The sequence below is a fragment of the Chiloscyllium punctatum genome, chromosome 2 (assembly GCF_047496795.1).
Source record: "Chiloscyllium punctatum isolate Juve2018m chromosome 2, sChiPun1.3, whole genome shotgun sequence".
In the NCBI taxonomy this organism is placed as follows: Eukaryota; Metazoa; Chordata; class Chondrichthyes; order Orectolobiformes; family Hemiscylliidae; genus Chiloscyllium; species Chiloscyllium punctatum.
The window spans coordinates 99989417-100005515 of NC_092740.1; the positions used below are offsets into that span (position 1 = coordinate 99989417).

Consider the following 16099-nt stretch of genomic DNA (forward strand, 5'->3'; position numbering starts at 1 on the left):
CAGAGTTGAGTTTCTTGAGATTACCGTAAGCTTTCTTTTTACCCACTTGCCCATTTTCATTTCCCAAAACTAAATGAAGAACTGCATCTCCTCTAATTGGGAATGACACATATAGTTTTTTTAAAAAAAATTCCTGGACACAGTGCATGAATTTTTCACCCACAACAGCCCTTGTATTTAGAAACACAATTAACATTGGGATAGTTGAAGTCTCCTATTATTATTGCCTTGTTATTCTTACAGGCAGAAATTTGTCTGCATATATGTTTTTCTCAAGACAGTGGCAGAGTAGGACGCTCCTGTCACAGCTCCTCTGCTCAACCTTGCTTTTTCTATTTTTTGTCTTTTTTCCTCTTCGCTCCCCTGAGCATCAGAGACGAATACTGGCACAGTGGTAGATGCCAGCAGCACGTCCCTGTAGCAGCGAGCCCCAGAGCAGCGCATGGGCTATGAGCCGTGAACCAGTGTTAGCAGCGAGCCCTAGTACAGCACATGTACTGGGCCCCCCTGGAATATCACGAACAGATATCTTAACCTAATCTAGTCCATTTGCCAGCAGTTGACCCATATCCTTCTAAATGCTGCCTATTCACATATACACAACCAGATGCCTTCTAAATGCGGTCATTGTACCAGCCTCCACAACTTCCTCTGGCAGTTCATCCCATACACGCATCACTCTCCATGTGAAAATGTTGCCCCTTAAGTCCCTCTTAGATCTTTCCCCTCTCACCCTATGCCCTCTAGTCTGGACTCCCCCGCCCCAGGGAAAACATCTTGTCTATTCATCCTATCCATGTCCCTCATGATTTTGTAAACCTCTATAAGGTCACCCCTCAGCCTCCAATGCTACAGGAAAAATAGCCCCAGCCTATTCAGCCTCTCCCTATAGCTCAAATCCTCCAACCCTGGCAACATATTTGTAAATCTTTTCTGAACCCTTTCAAGTTTCACTACATCCTTCCGATAGGTAGGAGACCAGAATTGCACGCAACAATCTGAAAGTGGCCAAAACAATGTCCTGTACAGCCACAACATGACCTCCCAACTCCTATACTTAATGCCCTGACCAACAAAGGAAAGTACACCGAATGCCTTCTTCACTATCCTATCCACCTGCGACTCCACTTTCTAGGAACTATGAATCTGTACTCCAAGGTCCCTTGGTTCAGCAACACTCCCCAGGACCTTACATTAAGTGTATAAGCCCTGCTAAGATTTGCTTTGCCAAAATGCAGCACCTCGCATTTATCTGAATTAAACTCTGTCTGCCACTTCTCAGGCCATTGGCCCACCTGATCAAGATCCCATTGTACTCTGAGGTAACCTTCTTCACAGTCCACAACAGTCCACAATTTTGGTGTCAACTGCAAACTTACTAATCACACCTTTGTTCACATCCAAATTATTTATATAAATGATGAAAAGTCATGGATCGTTGTGGTGCACCACTGGTCACAGGCCTCCAGTCTGAAAAACAACCATCCACCACCACCCTCTGTCTTCTACCTTTGAGCCAGCTCTGTATCCAAATGTCTAGTTCTCCCTGTATTCCATGTGATCTAACCTCGCTAACCAGTATACCATGAGGAACCTTGTCAAACGCCTTACTAAAGTCAATATAGATCTACTCTGCCCTCAATCCTCTTTGTTACTTCATCAAAAAACTCAATCCAGACATTACTAACTTTGAGTACCTCATTTTTAAATTCCTGCCTAGCTTTCTATATTCTCCCTTCAGAATCTCATTGTTTTCCTTTCCTATGTGTACACATTAGTTCCAATGTGTACAATGACCTCTTGCTGGTTCCTCTCCCCTTTGAGAACATTCTGCATCCTCTCTGAGACATTCTTGATCCTGGCATCAGGGAGGAAACACACCATTCTGATTTTTCACCTGTGGCTGCAGAAATGTCTGTGTGAGCCTCTGACTAGAGTCCCCTAACACAGTCAATTGCTTGGAATCAGACATACCCTTCATTACATTAAAGCCTGTCTTGATACCAAAAACTTGGCTTTACATGCTACATTCCCCTGAGAGTCCATCACCCCCTACATTTTCCAAAGGAGCATACTTGTTTGAAATGGGAACAGCCACAAAAGACTCCCGCACCACCTGCCTACCCCTCCTATCATTCCTGGAATTAACCATCTATCTGACTGTATCTGCGACTTTTCTCCCTTCCTATAACTGCCATCTATCACACCCCCTAGCTCCTAAAAATTCTTTAATGCCTCGAACTCCCAGTCCAATCATATCCATGCGATCTGATAGGATTCACAACTGAAGACACTTCCTGCAGACATAATCATCAATAACATTGAAACTCTCCCTAAACTCTCACATCCGACAGAAAGAGCATATCACTCTATTAAAGGCCATCTTTGCTCCTTCACAATCCACAAACCCAGCAAACAGCACTGTCTTTTTGCTCTAAAAAGATAGTGCTCCAGGCTAACTTAGGAATTATGGTTTATACTTTTTAAATTTAAATCAAGAGGTAGATCTCAATAAAACACACCACCCTGTGGCCCAACATTTCAACTCCCCCTCCCACTCTGCTGAGAACATGGAGGACTTGGGCCTGCTTCATCGCCGCACCCTCACCACCAGACGCCTGGAGGAAGAACGCCTCATCTTCCGCCTCAAAACACTTCAACCCCAGGGCATCAATGTGGACTTCAACAGTTTCCTCATTTCCCCTTCCTCCACCTCACCCTAGTTCCAAACTTCCAGCTCAGCAGTGTCCCCATGACTTGTCCTACCTACCCATCTTCTTTTCCACCTATCCACTCCACCCTCTCCCCGCCCCCGACCTATCACCTTCATCCCCTCCCCCACTCACCTATTGTACTCTATGCTACTTTCTCCCCACCCCTACCCTCCTCTAGCTTATCTCTCCACACTTCAGGTTCTCTGCCTTTATTTCTGATGAAGGGCTTTTGCCCGAAACATCGATTTTACTGCTCCTCGGATGCTGCTTGAATTGCTGTGCTCTTCCAGCACCACTAATCCAGAATCTGGTTTCCAGCATCTGCAGTCATTGTTTTTACCTATCAAGAAAGAACCCACTCTACTCACTATTGTAGACTTCTAGCAAGGTTATACTTAAAAACTATGCACTTATCTGTTCCTGTGCAGTGAGCTTCCCACACAGGTTCCTCCAAGGTTAGCTTTGAATTTCACTGTTTGTTAATTTTTCCTAGATGCACTCGAATGTCCAGAGATACATAACTCAAACAACAAAGGCAGTAACTATGCAGATTCACTGCTGTGTCAGTTAGCAATGTAGCTTTCTTTCTCTCTCCCTCACTTGACCATGTGGTTGCTGCCTTTTGCTACCTTTCTCCTTTTAAAAAAGTGCTGTTGCTTTGATGTTCTTTCCCCAAAAATCCAAAACAATACAACAGCATATAAAACAGTAATTGCTGCTCCTGGAATTCAAGGAAATCACCTCTAACATCTAAAATACCTCAAAGAGAGAAGCAGCTTTTACAGGCACAATTTTTTCCTGTCCTCCATCTTGGATTACCCAGAATCCTGATTATTGGAACTTCAAGTGAAGGCAGCACACTCAAATAAGGATTAAAAATTTTAAAGCCCCAACAGAATTCATTTCAGGGTTGGATTAATTTTACCCTACATCTGAGAACACTGTGCAGGCCCACTCCACCTCTACAGGGTAATATTATGGGGTATGTGAAAGAGCACTTATTACATAAATTGCCAAGAATAGATGCTGATTGATTCTATGTAAAGTGAATGCTTGTGCAGCATATACCACTTCTCAAATTCATTCATGGGATGTAAGCCAGCATTTGTTTCCCATCCTGAATTGACCTCAAACACAGTGGCTTCTTCAGAGCGCAGCTAAGAGTCAACCACACTTTAGTGAGTCTGAAGTCACATGTAAGCCAAACCAGGCAAAGATATTAGTGAACTAGATGTGGGTTTTTTACTTTTCACACTAATCTATGTTAGTGGTCATAGTCACCATTACTGGAACTAGTGTTCAATTCCAGAATTACTAAACAAATGCAAGTTTGGAGGATATGAACTCATGTCCCAGAACAATAGATTATTAGCTTCTAGATTATTAGTGCAGTGACATTAAGGAGAGAAGGTGTCAACGTGATAAGTTGTCAATGTGGTTTAGTCACCCTTCTTCATCTAATCCCATCAACTCATCCATCTATCTGTTTAAGCTTTGCGTGTTTATCTAGTTTTCCCTTAAATGTCGTTATTGCCACTCACCTTAACCACTCCATGTCGTAGCAAGTTCATGTTTTAATCATTCCTTGAATAAAGACTTTTCTCCTGAACTCCGCATTGATTTGTTAGTAGAGGCACACAATCCTTAATCAGAAATCCTTGGGGCTGGCTGTTTTTCAGAATTTGGAATTTTTCTGATTTCAGAATAAATGACATTTTCACAGTGAAATAAAACAAATACCTAACAGCGGATGCACATGTGAATAGCATGAGCGCTGAGACACAATTGATGCCTGTTGGGCCATGCCGCCACATCACACCTGAGTGACAAATTTCGAGCGAGTGTGGAGTTGGGGCATACCAAAATAATGCTCACCACAATTCAAAGAAAAAAAATTCAGATTTCGGAATTTCGGATAAAGAACTGTGCACCTGTATCGATATTATACTTATGGTCTGCTAGTTCTGCTCTTTCCTACAAATGAAACATTTCTACAATTAGTCTTAAATATCTAAAGTGATCTCTCTTCAGTTTGTCTTTAAAACAGAATTTAAAATGTTCAATCTCCTCTGATAGTTGGAGCTTCTCAGTTCTGGTGTCAGTCAATAAAAATATGGAGACCAGAAGTGTTCACAGCACTTCAAGTTTGGTTTAACCAAACTACTATGCATGTTTAACAAATCACAGTTGGAATACTGCGAACAGTGCTGCTGTTATCCAATTTTATCATTCTAGAAATAAATTCTAGTGCTTTGTTGAAGTAATACTCACGGTTGGTGTGTTGCCTCTCAGGTTCTAGGATTTGTGATGTCTTGGATCATGTTTTTGGGATCCTTGAGGAGGAGAGGGAGCAGCCCCAAGTTATGGTCCACATAGGTACTAACGACATAGGTAGGAAAAGGGATGGGTATTGAAGGCAGAAATTCAAGGAGCTGGGGTAGAAGCTGAGAGCTAGAACAAACAAGAGTTATTATCTCTGGTTTGTTGCCTGTGCCACATGCTAGCAAGGCAAGGAATAGGGAGAGAGAGGAGTTGAACACGTGGCTACTGGTACAGTGCAGGAGGGAGGGTTTTGGATACCTGGACAATTGGGGCAGTTGGAATCTGTTGACAACTAAACCAGGCGGATACCAATATCCTGGGGGGGCATATTTGCTAATGCTCTTCTGGAGGAGAATGGGAACCTAAATTGTAGTTCCAGTGTCCAGGAGGTTGAGAATAGTGAGGTCAGAAATGCGGTTTCAAGGTCACAAGAATTCACTGACAAGCAATACCAGGAGCAATCAGAATAAGGTGATGAAGTTGCAGCATGGGTTGGTACCTGGGACTTCGATGCTGTGGCCATTTTGGAACATTGATAGAGCATGGACAGGAATGGCTGTTACGGGTTATGGGATTTAGATGTTTCAGTAAGAACAGGGAAGCTGGTAAAAGAGGGGGCGGTGTGGCATTGTTAGTCAAGGACAGTATTACAAATGGTAGAAAGGACGTTTGAGGACTCGTTTACTGAGGTAGTGTGGACTCAAGTTAGAAACAGGAAAGGAGAGGTCACCCTATTGGGGAGTTTTCTATAGGCCTCCAAATTGTTCCAGAGATATAGAGGGAAGGATAGCAAAGATAAGTCTGGATAGGAGCGAGAGTAACAGGGTAGTTGTTATGGGGGACTTTCCAATTATTAACGGGAAATACTGTAGTTCAAGTATTTTAGATGGATCAGTTTTTGTCTGATGTATACAGGATGGTTTCCTGACACAATATGTAGACAGGCCAACAAAGGGCGAGGTCACACTGGATTTGGTACTAGCTAATGAACCTGGCGAGGTGTTAGATTTGGAGGTAGGTGAGCACTTTGAGTACTTTAGATGGGTCAGTTTTTGTCCAATGTGTACAGAATAGTTTCCTGATAGAACTTGTAGACAAGCCAACAAGAGGTGAGGCCATATTGGATTTGGTACTGTGAAATGTGCCTGGCCAGGTGTTAGATTTGGAGATAGTGACCACAATGTGATTATGGTTACTTTAGCCATGGAAAGGGATAGATATATACCGCAGGGCAAGAGTAGGCTATAGCACAAAATACGGAGGCATGGGATTAAGGGTGATTTAGAGGTTTTTAACCAGAATTTGGCTAGCTGAAAGATGACTCATGGGACATGTTCATCCTGGAGTTCAGTTAATATTGATGTACTGCAAGGATCTGTTTTGAGGCCATTGCTGTTTGTCATTTTCATAAATGACCTGGATGAAGGTGTAGAAGGATAGGTTAGTAAATTTGCAGGTGACACTAAGGTAGGTGGAGTTGTGGATAATGAGGAAGGATGTTGCAGTTTACAGAGGGACATCGATGAGCTGCAGAGCTGGGCTGAGGAGAGGCAAATGGAGTTTAATGTGGGAAAGAATGAGGCGATTCACTTTGGAAGGAGCAACAGGAATAAAGAGTACTGGGCTAATGGTAAGAGTAGATGAGCAGACAGCTCTCAGTGTCCATGTACATAGATCCCTGAAAGTTGCCATCCAGATTGATAGGGCTGTTAAGGAGGAATATGGTGTGGTAGCTTTTATTGGTAGAGGGATCAGGTTTTGGAGCCACGAGGTCATGCTGCAGCTGTACAAAACTCTGGTGCAGCTGCACTTGGAGTATTGCATACAGTTCTGGTCACCACATTATAGGAAGGATGTGGAAGCTTTGGAAAGGGTTCAGAGGAGATTTACTAGGAGGTTGCCTGGTATGGAGGGAAGGTCTTATGAGGAAAAGGTGAGGGTCTTGAGGCTGTTTTCATGAGAGAGAAGAAGGTTGAGGTGAATTATTGAGACACATAAGATAATCAGAGGGTTAGATGGGGTGGACAGTGAGGGCCTTTTTCCTCGGATGCTGATAGCTAGCACAAGGAGACATAGCTTTAAATTGAGAGGTGATAGATATAGAACAAATGTCCGGGGTAGTTTCTTTACTCAGAGTAGTAGGGGCATGGAACACACTGCCTGCAACAGTAGTAGACTTGCCAACTTTAAGGGCATTTAAGTGGTCATTGGATAAACATATGGATGAAAATGGAATACTGTAGGATAGATAGGCTTCAGATTGGTTCCTTCCAAATCACATAATAATAATTTCACAATTTTGTTTGGGAATGGTAGGCACTTTGACTAAAGGAATTAGCTATGAAATCTTTAAAGTGCAAAGGAAGGTGTAGGGCTGGATTTTACCAGCTCTCTGGACATGGACGAGGAAGCATAAAATGGCAGTGGAGGTGCTGGGAGGAGGACCTGCCACTATGGAATACTCTCAACAATGGAGACAATCACAGGCTGGTTTACCCGCAGAGCAACAGGGCTTGCCAATCTGGTCCTGGCATATTCCAAATAAAAACTGACCTTGAAAGATGTATCATCATGGAGATATCAACTTCTTCTCCCAAAGCCTCAGCAACAGCCAGCATAAACAGTGGTGCTGCCAGGGCTGCTGTTAAGCAGCAAGATGACCATTTCTTTGGCAGCAAAGTAAGTGGGGGTGGGGTGTTCGCCAAACCTGCAAGAATGGAGTTTGGGGGAATGGCTGCTCAACACATCTGGATAGAGACATTGCTTTTGCTAAGACATGGGGAGAGGAAAGTGTGTAATGTAGGTTCACAGTACATAAGAATTAGAGGACATGAGATAAGTCACTCAAAACAAGGTTATTCTTGGAAATTCGAGAACAGTTGGCCACAATGGGAAGCAGCTGATGAAGAGTCGAAAAGTGTCACACTGGAAAAACACAGTAGGTCAGGCAGCATCCGAGGAGCAGGAGAGTCAATGTTTTGGGCATAAGCCCTCCATCAGGGAAGTGGGGTGAGGAAGGGGGTGGAGAGATAAATAGCAGGGTGGTGTGGGGATGGGGCTAGGGGAAGGGAGCTGGGAAGGTGTTAGGTGGAGGGCAACTGTGAGGTTGGTGGGAGGGTGGAGTAGATAGGTGGGAAGGAAGATGGGCAGGTGGGATAGGTCAAGAGGGCGGTTCTGAGTTGGAGGTTGAGATCTGGGATGAGGTGGAGGTAAGGGAAATTTGGAAACTAGTGAAGTTGATGTCGATGCCGTGTGGTTGAAGGGTCCCAAGGCAGAAGATGAAGTATTCTTCCTCCAGTCGTCGGGTGGCTTGAATTTGGTGGTGGAGATGGCCCAGGACTTGCATGTCCTTGGTGGAGTGGGAGGGGAAGTTGAAGTGGTTGGCCACAGGGCACTGGGGTTGTTTAGTGTGTGTGTCCCTGAAATGTTCTGTGAGTTGGTGTTCTGTCTCCCCGACATAAAGTAGACCACATCGAGACCAGTGGTCATAGTAGCTGGGGTGGGTGAATGTGCAGGAAAATCTCTGCCAGATGTGAAAAGATCCTTTGGGGCCTTGGATGGAGGAGGCGGGTGAGATGTGGGCGCAGGTTTTGCACGTCTTGTAGTGGCAAGGGAAGCTGTCGGATATGGAGGGTGGGTTGGTGGGACCTACTGAGGGAGAAACAGAGGGAATCACCGCTGCGGAACACAGATAGGGGTAGGGACGGAAATATGTCTCTGGTGGTGGGGTCTGATTGTAGTAGTAAAAACGTTGGAGGATATTAGTGGGTTGGAAGATGAGGATCAGGGGGATTCCATCCTTATTGTGGTTGGAGGTGTGGGGTTCAAAGGCAGAGGTGCAATAAGTGGAGGAGATGCGCTGGAGGACATTGCGGTCCTGGAAATAGGAGGAGGTCATCTGGAGTGGAATTGCACTCCCGAGAGTAGTTATGGCGGAGATGGAGGAATTGAGAGTAAGAGATCACATATTTATTGGAGGTGGGGTTGGAGGAGGTGTTGTCAGGTAGCTGTGGGAGTCAGAGGGTTTGAGTTATATGTTCACGTTGAATCGGTCGACGGAGAGGTCCAGGTAGGGGATAGAGGTGTCTGAGATGGTCCAGGTGAACTTAAGGTCAGGTTAAAGTTGTTAGTGAAGTTGATGAACTGTTCAACTTCCTCGTGGAAGCACGAGGTGGCATCAATACAGTCATCAATGTAGCTGAGGAAGAGGTAGGCGATAGTGCTGGTGTAATTGTGAAAAATGGATTGTCCCACATATCCTACAAAGAGGCAGGCACACTTGGGATCTATGTGAATGCCCATGGCTGCCCTCTGGTCTGAAGGAAGTAGAAGTTGTTGAGGGTGAGGACCAGTGTCGGCGGAGGGATACTTGTTGGTTTGGCAGGAGAGGAGGAAATGGAGGATTTGGAGACTTTCGCCATGGCAGATGGATGTGTACAGGGACTGGATGCCCATGGTGAAGAGGAGGCTTTGGGGTCCAGGGAAACGAACGTAATGAAGGAGGTGGAGGGCGAGTGGTGTCGCAAATGTATATGGGAGGTCCTGGATCAAGGCGGACCAACATTTTGGGGTGACACGGTGGTTCAGTGGTTAGCACTGCTGCCTCTCAGCGCCAGGGACCCTGGTTCAATTCCCGCCTTGGGCAACTATCTGTGTGGAGTTTGCACATTCTCCCAGTGTCTGCATGGGTTTCCTCCGGGTGCTCCGGTTTCCTCCCACAGTCCAAAGATGTGCAGGTTAGGTGAATTGGCCATGCTAAATTGCCCGTAGCATTAGGTGCATTAGTCAGTGGTAAACGTAGGGGAATGAGTCTGGGTCGGTTGCTTTTCGGAGGGTCGATGTGGACTTGTTGGGCCGAAGCGCCTGTTTCCATACTGTAGGGGATCTAATCTAATCTAGGACAGCGTCAAAATTTGAGGAGATAAGTTCGGTGGGGCAGGGGCAGGCAGAGACAATAGATCGACTGGGGAAGTCAGGTTTATGGATTTTGTATAAGAGGTAGAACCCATCGGGGTGGGGTTGTGGAACTATGAGGTTCAAGGCAGTTGCAGTACTCTGAGGTTCGAGGCTGCGGTTGAGAAATCCTCTCAGATGGTAAGGTTGTGGACGGTCTGGGAGATGGTAGTTTGGTGATGGGAGGTGAGGTCGTGGTTGAGGGGGTGGTAGGAGGATGTGTCCATGGGTTGGTGCCTGGCTTCGGAGACGTAGAGGTTGGTGCACCAAACTACCACTGCACCTCCCTTGTCCGCTGGTTTAATAGTGAGTTTGGTGTTGGAACAGAGGGTGTGGAGTGATGTACTTTGTGAGGGTGAGAGACTGGAGTGGATGAGAAGGATAAACAGGTTGAAGCAGTCAATGTCACAGCAGCAGTTTGAGGTGAAGAGGTCAAGGGCAGCTAAGAAACCAGGATGGGGTGTCCAAGAGGATAGAAAATGTTTGTCTTAGGAAGAGGGAATCTTGGAGATTGGCTGGGAGTCACAATTGAGGACTAAATCGGTGTGACCTTGTGCTTCCACGAGGAGGTTTAATAGTTCATCACTAACACTTCCACACAGACCTTAAGTTCACTGGGACCATCTTGGACACCTCCCTTCCCTTCTTGGACTTCTCCATCACCATCTCCAGTGACTGACTCAACACAGACATCTACTTGAAACCCACTGACTCCCACAGCTACCTGGACTACTCCTCCTCCCACTCGTCTCTTCCATCTGTAAAAATTCGAACACTTATTCCCAATTCTTCGGGCTTCACTGTCTCTGCTCCCTGGAGGAGAAATTCCATTCCAGAACATCTCACATGGGCTCCTATTTCCAGGACTGGAATTTCCCCTCCCATGTGATCAGCATTACTCTCCAGCACATCTGGAGGGCAACCTTCTCCATCCCTTACATCTTCGCAACCAGGATAAACCCCACCCTGGTCCTCACCTTCCACCGCATTAATATCCAGACACAGCGCATTATCCTCCGCCATTTCTACCACCTTCAATCAGGCCCCACCACCAGAGACATAGTTCCCTCCCTACCCTTTTCAGCATTCCACAGAGATGATTCCCTCTGTGTCACCCCCATTAGGTCCATGCCACCCAGCAACCCACCCTCCACGTGCAGCACCTTCCCTTGTTGCCACAAGAGGTGTAAAACCTGCAACCACATGCTTCCCCACCCTTCCTTCACCTCTGTCCAAGGCTCCAGAGGATCTTTTCACATCCGGTATGTTTTCCAGCACATCCATCCACCTCATCCATTGTGTCTGATGCTCTCGATGTGGTCTTCTCTACATTCGGGAGACAGAACGCCAACTCACAGTGTGTTTCAGGGAACATCTCTGGGACACACGCACCCTACAAACCCACTGCCCTATGGCTAACCAATTCAACTCCCCTTCCCATTCCACCAAGTACATGCAAATCCTGGGCATCCATCACTGCCAAATCCAAGCCACGTGGCGACTGGAGGAAGAATGCCTCTTCTGCCTTGGGACCCTTCATCCACATGGGATAAATGTCAACTTCACTAGTTTACAAATCTCCCCCCCCTCCACCTCATTCCAGATCCAACTTTCCAACTCAGAATCGCCCTCTTGAACTGTCCTACCTGTCCATCTTCGTTCTCACCTATCCGCTCCATCTTCCCTACCAACCTATCTCAATCACCCCCCACCTGCATCCACCTATCACCTTCCCAGCTACCTTCCCCACAGCCCAACCCCCACCCTCCTATTTATTTCTCATCCCCCTTCCTCCCACATTCATGATGAAGGACTTATATGCAAAACATTGACTCTCCTGCTGCTCAGATGCTGCCTGACCTGCCGTGTTTTTCCAGCGCCACACGTTTTGACTCTGACTCTCCAGCATCTGCAGTTCTCACTTTCTCCTCGCAGCTGACAGAGGCAGGCCACCACTTCACTTCATCAGTGCCCGGCCAGCAAAATCTCTCCTACTTTCCAGTGCTGATAGCCAGACAATTTTAAAGTGGTAAAATTTAGATCATAACAGCAGATTGACTTTTAAATAGACTAGTGAACTTTACACAACACTATGCACTCTCACAAGAGTTGGGTCAAGGGGGGCATTTTCAGAATCATTACCTGTAACTAGTATAGTGTCACAGGGATCAGACCTAGGGTCACAACTATCCGATGTTCAAAGTGAATGTATGATTATCAAGTTTGTAGATGATCTGAAGATAGGTAGAAATAATGATGTTGCCACAAGAAGTCTATAGATGGACATAGGGAAAAAACTTGGCAGATGGAAAATAATGAGAGATGATTGCAGCAGGAATAGAAGAGCTGAATATTATTTAAAAGGGGGAAAAGACTGAACCTCCCTGAAACACCAAAATAGGTAACATCGAGCTTAACCAGTAATAGGAAAAACAAATGTAATCTTGGCCTTTATTTCAAAGGGAATAGAGTATACAAAATAAGGGGGTATTACTAAAACCATACACAGCATTTATTGGACCACACCTGGAATACTGTGATCAGTTTAGTCTTCTTATCTAAGGAAAGATATAATGCTAGTGGAAGCAGTCTAGAGAAGGTTGATTAAGTTGACATGGAAATTAAGGGCTTATTTTTAAAATGATGACAGGTTGAGTAAGCCAGGCTTGTAGTCATTATAATTTAGAAAAATGAGAGGAGGCCTTATTAAAATATATTATCCTTAGGGGTCTTGATAGGACAGATGCAGAGTAGATGTTTCCTATTCTGGGAGAACCTCAGAACTGGGGCATATCTTGTAAGAAGTTGCACATTTAAAACAGAGATTAAGAGAATATTTTTCTCTCTCAGAGAGGTGAATCTGTACAAGTCTTTACTGCAAAGGGCTGTTGAGGCTGATTGATTAAATATAATCAAAACGGAGAAAGATTTTTCATCAGTAACAGAATCAAAGCTTAGGAAAAGGCAGGAAAGTGGAGTTGAGGGTTATCAGATCTTACAAGGTGAGGTTTTAAAATATACTTCCCTGAATTTTCAGTTAGAAGAAACGTTCTTCTCAACTCATCTCCAAAGAATTATGGCATCCAATGCTCCAGCAATTTAACACCCCTGACTCTGACAAACTTTTAGCCACAATTTATTGGACAAGCTACCTCTTAATTGCTGCAGCTCATCTGCCTCAAATGACACTCAACATCGGGATGCCTCAAATCTCATCGTTCGAACACCAGAAATCAACCCGATGTGTAAGTTCTAGATCTTGGAATCATCTGTAAACATGATTTACTGCCAATTATACAAAGAGGCATAAGCATATATCTGCCACTGCTAACCATTTTGGAATTCAGCATCTGGAGAACTCATTCTAATGAGTTATGGTCATTAAAGAACTTGCATACATATATAGTCTTTCAAAACTGTTATCCCAATGTGATTTCCAACCAATGAAGCACTGTTATAGTTATAAAGATGTACAGCACAAAAACAGACCCTTTGGTCCAACTCATCCATGCTCGCCAGATATCCTAAATTAATCTAGTCCTGTTTGCCAACACTTGGCTCATATCCCTCTAAACCCTTCCTATTTATACACCCATCCAGATGCCTTTTAAATGTTGTAATTCTACCAGTCTCAACAGCTTCCTCTGGCAGCTTACTCCATACACACACCACCCTTTGTGTGAAAAGGTTGCCCCTTAGGTCCCTTTTAGATCTTTCCCCTCTCACCCTAAAACTATGCCCTCTAGTTCTGGTCTCTGCCAACTCAGGGAAAAGACCCTCTCTATTTACCCAATCCATGCCCCTCATGATTTTATAAACCTGTATAAGGTCACCCCTCAGCCTCCGATGCTCCAGCCTATTCTGCCTCTCACCAGAGTTCAAACCCTCCAACCCTGGCAATATTCTTGTAAATCTTTTCTGAACCTTTTCAAGTTTCATAACATCCTTCCTATAGGAGGGAGACCAGAACTGCACACAACATTCCAAAACTTGCCTAACCAATTTCCTGTATAACCGCACATGACCTCTCAACTCCTATACTCAATCTATGGTAGGCAATTTGCATGTGGCAAGATGCAACATAAAACAAAGTTAAATAGTTACAGGCTCCTTCATTGATTTTGGCTGGAGAATAATATTGACCAAGACAGCAGGAAAACTCGAGATCTTTGAACACTGCATTGTAATTTTTATGTGCACCTGACAGAAAAGACAAGACCTCAGTTTAATGTCACACCGAAACGACCATGTCCCTGAGCATGTAGTACTCCATACTGCAAGCTTGGATTGTATGCACAAAGAGCTGGAGTGAGGTTTGAATACTCAACTTCCAATTCAAAGGCGTACATGTTACAACTCTGTCAAGTCTGATCCCTGTAATGGATTAAATCACAGACACTTTCTTGTGAGAACAGCTGCAGAAAAAAAATAGATTGCAATAGAAATCTACCAATTTGAATAGAGCTCCTGTTAAATTTTATAACTACTAGATTTGTGACACAGTTCATAAGAATAATTTCATCAATATCACTTAATACCTTCAAATACATTTTTGATAATATGCCAGTGAGAAACAGCAGCATAAAAATGTGAGCTAACCGCTGATTGTTCCCTCGAATGTGCCATAGAAGTAGCACCCTGCCTTAATAATTAAATGCCAGCCATCAAATAAAATGTGACATAATAAAATGTTACTATTTCATGACCTTGATAAACAAAATTACAGTTCTGAAGATCATTCTCCTATTGTCAGATACTAGCGATTAAAAATACAAATAAAAATAAAACACTGCAGTTGCTGGAAATCTGAAACAAACATATAGAGTGCTGAAGAAACTCAGCAGGGATGGCGACATTTGTGGAGAGAGAAACAAAGTTAATGTCCAGTAAGCCTCTTCTTCAAATAATAAACACATCCACTGTGCTCATCTTGACTAAAAATTCAATTGATCTCAATTGCACATGAGATCTAAAGTTAAGTTTTATTGATATCTTACTTAGTTTGCAGTGTGTAGCACATGGATGGCTTCAGCAGCAGATGAGCTGAGGTAAGGGAGGAGTCAGACAAGGTTATAGTAATGAAAATAAGCAGTCTAAGTGATAGCAGGAAGCGCATCTCAGAACTAAGTATGGCAACAAAGATGCAAACATTCTGATTCAATCTCAGATAACTGCCGAGATCAGGAATGGAGATGGTAGCTACAAAATTTGTAGCAGAGACTGAATACAATAACTTTGGTCTTTACAATATTCAACCAGAGGAAATTTCCCTTCATCCAGTTCTGGATGTCAGATAAGCAATCTGATAAATCAGAGACAGTGGAAAAGTTGAGGGGTATGCTCATACAGCTAGAGGAAAGGCAGCAAATTGATGATGCTACTAGACTAGTGATCCAGGACTAGGATAAATGTTCCAGGGAGACAAGCTTTAATCACACCATGATAACCTGGGAAACTTAATAACATCAATTAACAAACCTGGAATAAATTGCCAGATCAATCAATGATTATAAATTACTGAATCGTTGTAAAAACAGCATTGTGACATCTGCCACTTGCAAATTCTTCTGCAAATCATTCTGACTTCGAACTGTATAGCTATTCCTTCACTGTAGCTGGTTTAAATTCCTGAAGCTCCTACTCAAACAGAACTGTGGGGGCACACATAACCCAGTCTCCGACATTTCAAAAAGGTGGCTGAGTTGGACCTTCCTAGGGCAATTGTGGATGAACAATGTCAGCAACATTCAAATCTGTGTACATGTGAAACTAAAACTGTGCTTGAATTACGTAGCTGAACAGGAGCATTTACATGTGAAGTAGAAGGGGATCCAAAGTTAGATCCATAGACATCAGAAGAATTAAGGGTGCAACAGCAAGAAGAAAAGCCTTGCCTGTTATAAATACCAATGGAATAATATGACAATTACTGCTGGACTACAATGGAGAGATACTGAAAAAGAATAATGTAGTCAACCATCTCGAAAACCTCTGACAAGATGGGCTGAAGGGCTTCTTCTGTACTATATAATTCTAAGATGAGAAGGATGTTGAGTAATAGTTTATCATTATCGGAGAGACAAAGGATGATAAATGTGATGTTGATGACA

At 44.0% G+C, this 16099-nt stretch overlaps 1 protein-coding gene across 20 annotated transcripts in view; it reads right to left on the bottom strand.

Annotated features, from left to right (window-relative positions):
• Positions 1-16099, bottom strand: part of LOC140487080 (guanine nucleotide-binding protein G(I)/G(S)/G(O) subunit gamma-7) — a 323926-nt gene that overhangs the window by 260966 nt on the left and 46861 nt on the right. For 5 of the 20 annotated variants that reach the window (XR_011962712.1, XM_072586533.1, XM_072586542.1 and 2 more), the window contains exon 2: positions 11216-11315. The exons of the other annotated variants lie outside the window; for them this stretch is intronic. Coding sequence is in view for 4 of the 5 variants with exons in the window: in XM_072586533.1 (XP_072442634.1) it covers positions 11216-11282 (67 nt within the window). In the remaining variant the exon portion in view is untranslated. The remainder of the gene's footprint in view (positions 1-11215; positions 11316-16099) is intronic. 20 annotated transcript variants of the gene reach the window in all.